This window comes from Lissotriton vulgaris, chromosome 4_1 (assembly GCF_964263255.1).
Source record: "Lissotriton vulgaris chromosome 4_1, aLisVul1.2, whole genome shotgun sequence".
In the NCBI taxonomy this organism is placed as follows: domain Eukaryota; kingdom Metazoa; phylum Chordata; class Amphibia; order Caudata; family Salamandridae; genus Lissotriton; species Lissotriton vulgaris.
In genome coordinates this window covers 339,604,311-339,617,577 of record NC_141691.1, presented here as the reverse complement: position 1 = coordinate 339,617,577, position 13,267 = coordinate 339,604,311, and the positions used below count along the sequence as shown (strand labels likewise).

Below are 13,267 nucleotides of genomic sequence, written 5' to 3'. Positions count from 1 at the left end.
CAGTAGATCAACTTCCCTTCACTGTGTTTGAAAGTATACCCTTTGGCGATTACAACTTGTGCTTCTTGTGTCTGAGCGTGCGATATACCCAGTAAACTGCTTTGGTCTGTAGTTGCGCTATTGTGTGCAAGTGTAACGTACTTCCCACTGACTATGAGTTGCACGTGGGTGTCACGTTTCCATAAATTACTGTGCGCATCTTTCTGAGTCCGTGCAGAAGTAACATGCTATGCCCGGAAACAGTGTAGCCCTGAACGGGCATGTAGGGTTCTTGTGCTGCCAGTAAACCTGTGTCTAATTGGGCAAGGGTAGACTGGTGCCATGCGTAGTGTGTGTGTCCTGTACTGTCCAGGACATGTGTGTAGCTGCACATGACACGCGGGTGCCATGTGCATTTTAGACCCTGTGTAAAGCCGTGAAAGGGTATCTGGGGGCATCATGGATTCATGATGTAAGTCGTGATGGGGTGACACCATGAGATACTCGCACTGGGTGACACCAACCCTAGTGACGCCACTGCCTTAACCACAGCCTCTTTGGAAAAGATTCATAGTTCTGCTTCTTTGACCATTAACCACATGGGCGCTAGCGGTTTTTCCGCTGTGCGCTGACTTTTGCGGAAACCCGCGTTACATGGCGAGCTCACCTCGTCATGAGCGTACGACAGGCGTAACTCATGACGAGCTGAGCTCGTCATGAGCGTAGAAGGTGAAAGCCCTGTTACGGGCGATAAAGGTTATTACTGCATGTTTAGGATACTATAAGGCATTTTCACATGGAACACAGAATTGAAATGCAGATCAATATGCCAACTAGTAGCCTGGAGGGTCCATACTGTCATTCCTTAACAGGGGAAGCTGAGATGTATTGCTGAGTTTACATATTAACTTTCCAGGAACTTTCCATGCTTCAACTTGAAAAAATGAAAATAAGGAAAGCTGCAGAATGTTGGTTTCGTCTCCTTTCCATGGCAGCTCCAGGGTTCTGTGAGAGTAGCGTCTGTGTGATTTATGAATGCTGAGTGTGAGTGGTGTAGCAGAGTCTGCGTGGTGTGTTTGTGTGACGAGAGGTAGTTATGAGTGACAGAGCGTACGTGTGAGATTGCAAACGCTGCGCAGCAGTGAGTGTGTGGAGAGGTGGGGCCGGCGCTCGCCAGCGGCAGTGGTGCAGGAGGGCGGGACAGTGCTGTATCAGTTCTGGGAAGTGTGGGGTGGACTTTGGCGCGAGTGCCGTGCTGCCGGGAGCCGCGTCATTTCTCCCCGGCTGCTGGGGGAGCGGGGCTAACGGCGTCTCCCCTGGTGCCTCCTCCGACCTTCCAGAGCCGGAATGGGGCGAGCTTCCCGGGGGCAGCGGGCAGTCCTCCAAACTGTGTTTACCTGCGCCCTTTATCTGTATGGAATTGAGTCGGTTATGAGCAAAACAAGTAAGTACCCAATAGTTGTTTCTTCAATGTTTGTTATATTTTTAACCCATGATACTCCAACCGGGAGGACGGCTATTGATGAGGCAGGGAGGGGACGCTTATTTATGGAACAGCCGCACGAGGAGCGCTGCGCACTGGTTAGAAAACGTGGCTTTGAAGTGCGCCTTGTTTATCTCGGTAGACGCTCGCTTTGTGGCGCTACACTAGGCGCTCACGCTGCTTTTCACACCGTGATATAGATAGTATCGCAGCTCACACACCGTATTTCACGCATCACTGCTCACATATGGCGGCGCACGCTCACACATCTGCACTTTCACTGTGCATTGGCCATGGTGGTTCTGGTTATATATATATATATATATATATATATATATATATATATATATATATATATATATATATATATATATATATATATATATATATATATATATATATATATATATATATATTCCAAAGGTGTTCTTCGTGTGGCGTGGGCACAGTTCTCTCTGTCGCCTCCCGTTCCGCCGGGTGCTTTTGACTATAGTGCTGGTTCGTGCCCAGTGCATTCATTTCCTTGTATGTTGATGACCCACGCTCTGCCTCTGTGTGCTGGCGTCATTGTTGTCCCACGTGTTAGCTCGCGTATTTCCTTTTAAAACCTTTATCTATCGGGTCTAAAAGCTTTATAATGTGGAGTATCTCATACAAAACCCATGCAGACTGCACGTTAAGTGGTAGCATAGCGCGAAGTTTACCATATATATATTTGCAAATAAGAAAACATATGTTGGTTTGCGATGGTATTCCATAATTTGGTACCTTCTTTTACATAGAAGGAATCTCTTTGGCACTTTTCCACACTCTTTTAGCTCCTCCGCCAGTTTATCTTATGCGACTCTTATATCTTAAGTCAGTGCCATTCACGGATGTATTTGGCCAGTCTTTCAATCGAGGGGATTTTGCTGCAACCAGTATATCGAAAAGTGCTTTTTCGCCATTACTAACCCCTAAAGAATCAACATTCATACATGTTTAGGTAAGAGTAGGATGCAGCACAAGCCATACAGACAGTGCGGTGTCCGATTTCCTGTCAACTACCTCATTCCTGGCTAGAGAGGTATGCAACTCCATACCCCGTGTATTAGAGCTGCTTTAAGGGCTTTACTTCTGGGATAAACGATGGAATGAAAACATGTTATTCTTAATCGACGGGGTGAAATACTCGCAGTCCCTGGGCAAATATTAAGCTTCGTCTGCAGTTCTGTCTGTGCTTTCTGTCAGGTCCCCAGAGTTTTCGCTGTACTTCAGCTCCAGTGCTGTGCTGTTTTGTTTAGTCGTGTCTCTGGAATTGGTTGCAGCGATGCCCCGTGCCGGTTCTTAAATCGTCGGAACACTCATGCTGTTGCTGTATACATTTTGTCTCCAGTGTTGTCTTCGTCAACACTGCAATCTGTCTCTTTTTGTTTGATCCAGGGCTGCCTCTGTATTTTGTCTCTAGATTTGTCCAGTATTTTGGCATCCATGCTGTTTCTATCTGTTAGTTCCAAATCGTATCGTGTCGGTGGGGCCCGTATGTATGTGGTTTGTTTTATAGCACAAACCTAGGCTGGCATTAGTCTGTGCAGGGCCATCCTCAAAGAACACAATATACAATCAATGTTTACAGGCTGAAGGGGGGAGGGGTGGTGGGGGGGCGCTGCCTAGTTTGGGAGGTGAAGGGTTTTTGTAAGGGTTTGAGATGTACTTCTCTTTGAAAATTGTCATTTTAAACACTTTCCTTAATAGACGGAGGATTGGATTGGTTCTGATGAAGACTAGGATATTACTCTAGATTATGGGTACACTGGTGAAGGCTTATTTCCTGGTGTTTTCTGTTTTTTACATTTCCTCCTGTTGTTGCTCGGATATGAATTTACCTTAAATAAATAAAAAGACTAGAGGCGCTTGGCAAAACGGAAACAAGTTGGTTTAATTAAACACTGCTCACAGTTTCTTGTGTACAAAGTTTTGATTGTTGTTATATAGAGTTCATGAGGTACAATAAAGCAACTTCTAAATTCCAAAAAGCATCTTAGTCATAAATAAGTGTTGGCATCTCATAAGGACACAGATGGCTCTCGACCTCAGGGAGAGCTAGTGTGGGACAATGTGTTTCTGTCCCTATGTCCGGCATGAGGAGCATGTGATAATTATGTGTGGTGTGCATGTTTCGTCATGATTGGTTGAGTGTTTCTATCTACATGTGGTATCTAGCTTTGTGGTATTTTGGGGGAACGCAAACCTTTGGCCAAACGTGTTTCATTGGGGCCAATTTCCTCGGACCTGTTTGTGGTGCAGCTATCTATCTGTGGGAACAATCATGGTTTTACCTGGGCAGCTCGATTGTCTTTAGGTAAAGAGAGACCTCACATGTGACCTGGTATTCAATAGGCATGGATGTGAGTCGTAGGACTTGTCTAACCATGTGTCTCTGCATCAGGGTTGATGGGGAGGTCTTCTTGATGCTTGGGCACCATGGGTTTTAAACAGGTGGAGAATTTTAACAAACTTTTCTTCTCCGTGCAGCAGCGGCAGTCATATCAAAGAATATACGTCATTGTATAGTCACATTTACTAAAAACTCCCTCTGCTTAATCGCCTTTGTCAGAATTCTTTCCTTTATTCGGAAGTCTGCAAATCCAACAAAATTGTTCTTGGAATCGTGGAATTGGGGAAGGGTTGTGCTGGGACACGATGCGCCCTAGTGATAGTAAGATCACCCTCGAACTCAGGAAGAACTTTCTGTTTAATAAAAGAGTTGGCCCATTGGAGGGTTTGGGAGCCTTCAATACCTTCGGGAACCCCAATTATCCGGAGGTTGGTCTCCGGGGGTGGTTCTCAAGGTCCTCCAATTTGTTCTCTAAGTAGCTCTTATTTTTGGTCACTTCTGTTACTTCCCCAATGACCACGTTCATTTGATCTTTCAGCTTTGCAATTCTGGCTTCTGCCTCCTGGAGCTTGATGGGGAAGCATGTCATCGCTTCCTCGATTTTACCCAACCGTTGGTGCAGCAAGGCAAATTCCAATTGCTGAGGTTTTTTTAAATTTGTGAACCTCTTCCAGTATTAAATTAAGCATATTTTTAATATCTAGATGATAAATACCCCTAGTCTCAGAGCTTTGGCTATGGTTATTTTGTAAATCCATGTTACCAGAACTCGTGGTTCCAATTGTATGATCGACATGAGCTGATTCCACTTCTGGCAATAATTGTCCCTGATACTCCTGAGACCCCGGTAGGGGTTGGTGTTGTAACAAGTTCATTTGGGGTAACATTGAGTTCGAAAATATATCAATAGCTGTCTGTCTGTCTTTATCTGGTGTTCCTTGTGACTGAGTAGCATTTAACAATTGAGTGATCTTTTCTGCAGGGCTCGAAGATATTAAAGATGTTAAATATGTCGAGGGTACCGCCGAGTCTAGGGCTTGGGATGAGACTTGAATTTGGGCTTGATCCTGGCATTAGGCTGGGACTTCCAAATAATCAAATACAGGATTGTGTTGAAGTCTTTCCTTTTCTTTGGGAGTTGAGTCTGATAATAATACTGGAAAAGCTGGTCCCGATCCGATCCCAGCACCCGGCACCAGCACCAGGCCTTTTGATATTTTTTGAATTGAGTTTTATATGGAAGGTTGTAAGATAACTTTCTTTTGAAACAGCGGAAAATCTTTAGTCTCTTTTAAACCTTTCTTTGGGCCGTCTAATGCTGTGTTATGCTGTTGAGGCTCTATTGACATGGCTGCAGTTTTTATCCTCTCAGGTGTAGCATTTGCCTGATCAATCGCCAATTCCTCCCGTTGTGGAGAGACGGTAGATGGCAGCTCCTCTTCCAAACTCTCAAGCGTACTGTCAAGGCCACAAGCGTTGGAGTTAGAATTAGAGGTGTTTTCCTTATTGGCCCGGCGTGCAGCTTCCTTTGCCTGAGCTAAGCGTGTCTTTGCTTTAAGACGGGCCGCAGTGTCTATCTTGACAGCATTGACATTCTTTAAAGGTTGACCCATTATTCCTTTGTTTGTTACCTCGATCACTCCGTTATCTTCCTTCCAGCCCAAAAAGACCCTGTATCGATAAACTTGCAACAGTGGCCACACAAAAAAGCAAAAAATCCCAAACAATAGCCTTTGCCGATACACAGCCATTAATTGCCAGCCTTCAGCTCATCTCCGGCTCGCCACAACCTCTGGCTCACCTCCTCGACTTCCACCTCCTCGACTAGTGGCTTCTTTCTCCTGGATGTGGATGTGGCAGTCCAAGCTGCACTGCTGTTTTAAAAAAATGGTCACCTGCCTCCAAATTGTCTCCTTAAGCGTGGTGGTAAATCCAGACCGCTAAGGAGACGGAGCCCGATATTGCTGAACGGGATCCAGGGGCAAACATTCAGGGGTCAAGTAAGTGACATAAAGAGAGTTTTGAGCTGACTGGTGTCCGTAATAGGTGGCGGGCTGGAGCAGTGTTTTTTTACCTCAATAAATAGGTTTTTGTCCGTCGAACTTTTAAAAGACTGATATGCTTTTTTTGCTAGAAATGTGGAACAGCATTTGCTAACATCTCTAAAGTATTTAAAGATCACTACAGAACACAGCACAATAACATAACAGCAAAGCGAACGCACAACTAAAACAAGACAGGGCACAACAAGACAGGAAAAACAAATGCCACATAACAACCACAGTTCAACACAACAATACCACAAAGCAATTATGCAAGACAAAAACATAAACACTACAAAACACATTACCACCACAAAATGCAACAAAAAGAATAAGCACAGATATTCCTGTCACCTATTACTGCTACAAATCTGCTTGGAGCTGATAAAACAGGTTCGAGCCTGACGTCCTGTGATTCTAAAAATGTAAAGATTATGTCCTTGTGCAATGTAACTGGTGCTCATGTAAAGCGCTCCAAGTTTGCACTATATTAAACTGAAAAATGTGTCTTTTTTCAAGTTACATCAAAAGCAGTGATGTATATTTTTTAACCCTGAGGGTTAAAATGGAGAGCCCAATAGGGACCCGTCTCGGCAGCTGCTTCTAAAAACTACTGGTGCAGAGAACGGGCAGGACCTGGTCCACTTAGAGTCCTGTTTATAATTATCTTGTGCAAAGAAGCTTCATTCATGGTGAAGTAGGTCTAATTTACTCCTCTAAAAAGCTTTAAAATGTTTGAGTATTTCCACTTTGCTTCATTCACCAGATATTTTAAAAGCCCTAACTTATCAGTCTATGTGCAAGCTTTAACATGTAAAAAGCACAGTGTTCTTTTGGTAAAAAAAAATGCCTTTGCTCAGATTTAATTTTTTCACCAGTGTGGGCTTTAGTGTTTCTTGTGTCAACATGCATTTTTTGTATTGCCTAATATATCTGCTTTGATTGTGGCTTTTTATACAAATCTGCACATTTTTATTTGCCTTTAAGACTTGTCTTGATAAAAAAAATCCATTAGCGACACAGCCTTTATTGATCGGGGATAATCTAACATGTGAAGTTACTCTTCCAGTTAGCAAGCAGTATTCTTCACTGTAAACTAAGGCTAAGATTATTCTAGTACACAGCACCAAACCCCTAGGGGCTTAGCTCCTCGCCATGCATACTTTCTCCCAGCCTGCATAGCTAATGTTCTGCTGCGCAGGGTACCATCTCCATGAATCATTATATGAATGAATCGGCTGCCATGCCAGAACATGTCACTAGTGGGCACTGCACTGAGCTGTATTCAGTGATGCCTTTTTAAAGTCATAACGCAGCTGCTGTCTCTGAGGGATGGAAAATCGCTGCATGTTAATTTCTTCCATTTCATTCAACGCCACACATATCCACGCAATACAATTAAACTCCACACTTTTCCATTCCACACCACATTTCGACAACAAGCCACATAATTCAACTCAACAGCACAATTAAATAACACACCACTTAAATCCAATACACACCACAGGATTCCACATCATGCCACAAAATTCCATGGCACACAATCCCAAACCAACCTACATAAATACACTCCACACATCATACATCCACTCCACAACACATAGCTAAAACTCATTGTCATTGACAATGCCATTAGCTCTTAGATTGCCGAGACCAAATTGGCTTTGGTTAAGTACAAATTAGTTGTGTATTTTTTGCACTACATCATTCTGAATGGAGGGAATCGAGTGACACTACATATTTATGAGAGCGTGTGAAAGCTGTATTTCTGACAAGGCTTTAAATTCATGTCTTAACAGCCCCTTTCAAAACGGAGCTAATACTACAGTATATTTTTTTAAATACACAAACACATGCTTCAGGTTTTGCTCCTAATTACTCTCTCCTTTCCAGTAAGCTCACATTGCAGTCATCAGTAGTTCTTTTTGCCAGTAGATGATGAAGTGTTGTTCCTGCTTGATCTGTAGTGTGTTGAAAGTATGCAACATTTCATTGGTGTTCCTATTCGTGTTGAAGCTTCCATGTTGCAGCACCCAGAATGATCTGCTGCATGGCTAATTACTTATAAGGTCCTAAAGGCGAGACTTATTGCATTGAAAATGCTTGTTTAGACAATAGTGTCTCCCACAGAGTACTAGATTCCTATTAGATTCCAGAAAGTACCAACACCCGCTCTAGGGTACGTAGACATAGACCCAAGCGAATTAAGGACTGTATAAGTGCAACAGGCTTGCTGACCTACAGTGATGCCATTTGTAGTTGAGAAAGGTGATCCCTCTTGCAGGGAACACCTCATTCCAGCAGGAAGACATGGGTTGGCGGTCATAATTCACTCATTTGCACCCCACCATTGACTCCTAAGCTAGAAGGGGTTGAAATGCTCCTTTCTTTAATCCACAAGGGGATTCTCTACAGACTTGTTTGGACCTTCTTTTGATTACATTATTTTATTGTCTTTTGCTGATTGTACTAATGCATCCTGTTTAACTGTTTCGTCGTGCCCAGTTATGCTTTTGTTGTGTTATTATGCTTTGTGTTATTGTGTCGTTTTCTCCTGTGCTCTGTCATAGGTTCAGAGATGGCAACACATGCTTCTACTATCCAAACCAATTCCCCACATATACAAAATGCAGCCCAGCAAATATATTAAAATATTCTTGCCACTCATAACCAACTCCAGAAGTCCACTGTCGCAATATGATGATAAACGGCGATTGCACCTAGAACTTCTGCACTCACCATCAATTACACTGTGATTGCGCCATCCCAAAATGGTTTGTAATCCGGGCCTCGGCTCTTACTTTACTTGACACAAGCACATGTCCTAAATTAGAATATCCAGGACTCACTTTGTGCCTGAAATTCCTTTTTATACCAGATACCATAGATGAAATCAAACACTTTCTTCATTTAGCACTGTTCAAGAATCATGGCCATTAGCAGTGATGCATTGTGAAGGGCACATGAAGCATGCACAGCTCTTTACAAGCAACTGTGCTGTTGGAGCAACTATCCAAACAGCATCCAGCCAGCCCAGCAGGGCACACCCTAAATCGCACAACTATGCCCTTCACACGTCCCTTACCGATGGGTGTTAAAATTTAAAAAAAAAATGTTTTCTGGCATTTCGCTGCTGGGCCTAATTGAACTTTCTACTGGAATGCAGTCGACTGAAAGTGTCAATGAGGTGCTTTGTAAATGAAGAAAGGTCCTTGTATGTAATCAGTCCAGTAGCCAGGATTGTAGATTATATAGGTTTATTCAGTTACAGAGAAGATGGTGCAGGCCCCACCGGAAACAGCAGGATGGAGACGCGGATATAACAAGGTGTTTGATAGCAAAAAAGGGTCACCTTCTAAACCAATAAGAACTAGAAAACATTTTACACGTTTCATTAGAAGCTGTCAGTTTTCCAGCTGTAAACCTCCAAAGATCCCTTCACTCCAGTATATTTCAGCGACTAAGATGCTGGTCAGTCCTTCCCAACGAGGGTCATTTTAAAAATAGATGCAGAATGCTGTTCGCTAATATGGTCCAAGCGAGACCCTACCTGCTGTTAATACTTTTGACTAAAAAGACTCCTCGCCTCAGATCTCTAGTCAATCACCCACCACTCTGTTCCGACGGCCTGGGCTCATGTGCGACCTCAATGTTACAGCTAATATTGAAAGGAATCTTCAGGTATTAAGTCTGTCCATGCCAAAGACTGATTTAGCCCTTTTTCTCACACAATAAATACCCACCTAGATGCACACATGTACCATGTATTCTTGTTTGATTTTACATAGCAGTGAATAGCTGCAGCCTGGCAGTTTAGTAGCACTGCACATAATACGTGTTATTATTACTGTTTGGTAGTACTCATTTTATCAAACTGAAACGGATGAAAAGCAGAGTTTGCCAATGCACGCTGCCCAGAGATTTCCACAACATGAAATTGAAGCCACTTTGATATTTTAACGACCGTGGATGGCCCAAGTTCAAAGATGTTGGAGATTATGTCAGAAAGGGCTCGTCTGGTACTTAAAGTCCGCTATATGCAGTTTGTTTGCACCTTTTCCAGAGTGTTGGAGATCAAGTCACGGGAATAGCTGCCATCGGTTGTTCATGGAGAATCTTCCGGTGCCAGAGACTCAAGGCACTTTTCTCAAAATTAATAGAAAGTGTGCTGTATCACGATCACGTGTCTCTTTAATTGCCAGAAAGGTTTTTGATGGTACAGAGGGGAAAAATGTCTGGTAAACTGACGACCAGCCTTGTTTTTTTCTGTACCATTGCTGTCTACTACCGAAGTGTAGGTTAAGGCGTCCGACGTATAGATCTGTTTCCCGTTGACCTCGGCTTCTAATTGGAATTCGAATGCTCAGATGGATGGATACATTTTTCGGATGTAAGACACCGTGTATAATCTATAGGTCATTATTCGGAGTCGTAGTAAGGCAGCTCGGCGAGTTCATTTGTTTGTTTCAGAGATAATATGTAACCCGCTCTAGCCTTAAGTCTAGAGTGGTCGACCTGGAAGTTGGGGAACCGGGTATGAGTCTCAGCAACAATGCTCAAGATCCTGTGATTCTGGGCAAATGACATAATCTCCCAGTGCCTAACAAAAATAAATGTGTCCCTGTAAAGCGCTCAGATAGCTTCGGGTCTGGTTCGTGCTATAGAAAACTCTAACAAAAAAACAAGTACCAGTCCTAGTAAGGTAGCTCAGCGAGTTCATGTCTCTGTTACAGAGATCATGTGTAACCTGCAGCTATCATGTACCAGTCCTAGAAAGATAGCTCAGTGGATTTGTACTTGCTGCAAAGAGTTCTTATAATCTACATTCTTAGTCATGTTCTTTTCCGTGCCTATTCTTAATAGAGGTTGTAACATATCCTTCAGCAATTTCTGGTATTCCTCCTCGTGGTTCTGTGCATATTTTATTTACTTTTCTGTGGACACTAGATTGCCTTTTCAGGGAGCCGACTGTGGTGCTGAAAACCCGGGTTCGAGCCTCGAGGTCGCGTCCACATCCTGTGATTCTTGGCAAATCACTTAATCTCCCCGTGCCTGAATGTGTAATGTAAATACGGTGCTCATGTGAAGCGATCCAATACCTTCGGGTCGAGTTCGCGCTACATAAATATGCGGAAAAAAGCACATTACTTTCATGTCTCGGGTTTTCTCTTAGTCACTTTGTCCGAATGTAGCTGTGCTGCCAAATTTCAGACCACACGCACCCAATCCCGCCAAGGCAATTAAGTAGCTAAAAAATGCCTGATAAATGGAATTAACGGTTTTCTTTCACTGATTAGATCCCGTTTAGGCAGCAATCTCCCTCTCGAAAATAAGGCACTCAAATACCCACTTCAGGCTCCTGTCCCCAGCCAAGTGTTTTTTAGCCTGCCCTTGCCCAGCCCCACTGAAGCCCTGAGCTCGCTTCTTGAAACAAATCCCTTCAAAACATTTCTCATGAAATGTTTGCAGATAAAATTAGAATTTCTTTTGAGCAGGGAACAATGTAATGGAAACTGGGGTTGGAGTCTTCTTTTTCACTTGTCTTTTTCACTTATTTACTTTTTGTTTATGTTCAAAGTGAAAGCTTTACTTAGTTAACATCCTGGTTGAAAGTAAACCGTATACAAATAAAGAAATCTGTGTCTGGTGTTCCCTGTGTTGGTTTTTCTCATTAATCTAAAGCAGTGCACTGGGCAACGGAAGCATCCCGTCGCCATTTTTAATCAGCCCAGACGCATGGTCGTGAGCAGCAGATTCGTTCTGCTTGATATAGACCATCTTTACCACAATTATTGTACAATACTCCGAAGGTCCCACAGATGCATCCATTGTGTTGAGACATCCAACCACTTCTACCTGACAGGGTGGGGAGGTAGACGGTGAGGTAGCTCCTTGTGAATCCTAGTAGGTCTGAAGAAGTGAGCTGGTGAGTTCATGGATTTGTTGCAGAGATCAGGTGTAACCAGCAAGTCTAAAGAAAAGCGCAGTGGGTTATACACCGGTTGCACAGACGTGCATACAATCCGCATTTGATAGACGTGTTGTATTTCCATGCCTTCTCCTGATACAGGATGCCAAACACAGAAGAGGTGATGGGAGGATGCTTACAATAAGTCTAAGCGCTGGCAATACCTTAGGTGTAGCATTCTAACCCACTGTGTCACTGGGATCAAGCTATACCTAGCTTATTAGCCCTAACTAGGGAGAATCCTGTCCCGGGTGCCTGTATTCTATCTCAGGGAGCACCTGGCCTGGCAGTTCGGAACTTCGGGCTGGACTTCTTCCCATGGGAGCAGGGTAAAGACTGAATGCATATGGCTGGGTCAAAGCTGATTTGGTATGGTGGACATAAAAAAATGATCTGGGATGCAGGCCGAATAATTACCAGCGTCTGAGATTGATTCAAGAATTCCATCCATCACATTTTTATATACTTTATTTGATACAATATATAGTATATCTTTTAACAGTTCCTGCCTGGCTCTTTGCAGTATTTTTCACTTTTATGTGGACACTTGATTGCTTTCACAGAGAGATTGAGGAAGTATAAGTGTTTCATCCCTGTCTCTTAGCCAACTTATGTACCGAGTCTGGTGTGTGACAGTGTTTAGCTGTACGTCCATCCTTTGGACCTTTCACAACTCAGCCCAGCTAGGATATTTAAAGGGACAGCAGGTGTTTTTCTTCATGATTTCAGCCCGAGTTTGGAAGGGGTTAGCAAAACTAAAGGTCAAACATGTTTTTCAAGTTCATCTACAGTATCCCGTATAGCTGCGAGGGAAGACAGACTATTTAACTCATTTTCATGAACCTTATGCCCTTTCACTTTCCATTCACTAGGCTTGGAGTAGGGGGCTGCTGCTCTCACAGCTTGGATTTAGTATGCCGTAAGAGCTTCTCCCACACACGTGCTGGATTGTGTGCTGTTTCCCTGGCAGCTAATAGGTTTAACTTGTTATCAACGCGTGTGTGCTCTGCATGAATTACTTTGTTTGCCTCCAAAAAGCCAAATTAGCAAGCATAATGGAAAATATTTCGAAATGTATTCTGGAACAAAAATTGTCATGTCATATCTGAGATGCTTCTACAGCAAGTGATAAAATACACTTTCCACGTGAAGCTTTATAAAGGTCATGCATTAAATCAGATATCTTTTAATGAATGTCTTTTTGTTAAGTTTTAAAAGTAATATAAAAACAATATACTGAAAACATTTGAATAATAGTAAGATAGAACAGGAAAATATTTGTAATTATATGTAGAATGGAGGATAAGGGGGAGGGAGAAAGAAAATAGAAAGGGCAAAAATAAAAGCACTTCTCATGTAAGGAAATGAGCATAGTTTTAAATAGTAGTCGAAGTACACAAATCATAGAGAACATATTA

General features: G+C 42.9%; 1 protein-coding gene across 3 annotated transcripts in view; it reads left to right on the top strand.

The window, feature by feature from the left end:
* Window positions 1–1,059: 1,059 nt before the first annotated feature.
* IL13RA1 (interleukin 13 receptor subunit alpha 1) overlaps window positions 1,060–13,267 on the top strand; it is a 246,991-nt gene continuing 234,783 nt past the window's right edge. The window contains exon 1 of one of the 3 annotated variants that reach the window (XM_086918715.1): window positions 1,060–1,423. In XM_086918715.1, coding sequence (XP_086774841.1) covers window positions 1,327–1,423 — 97 coding nt within the window. In that variant the 5' untranslated portion in view covers window positions 1,060–1,326. The remainder of the gene's footprint in view (window positions 1,424–13,267) is intronic. The other 2 variants (XR_015295297.1, XM_086918716.1) reach the window with 2 other exon arrangements.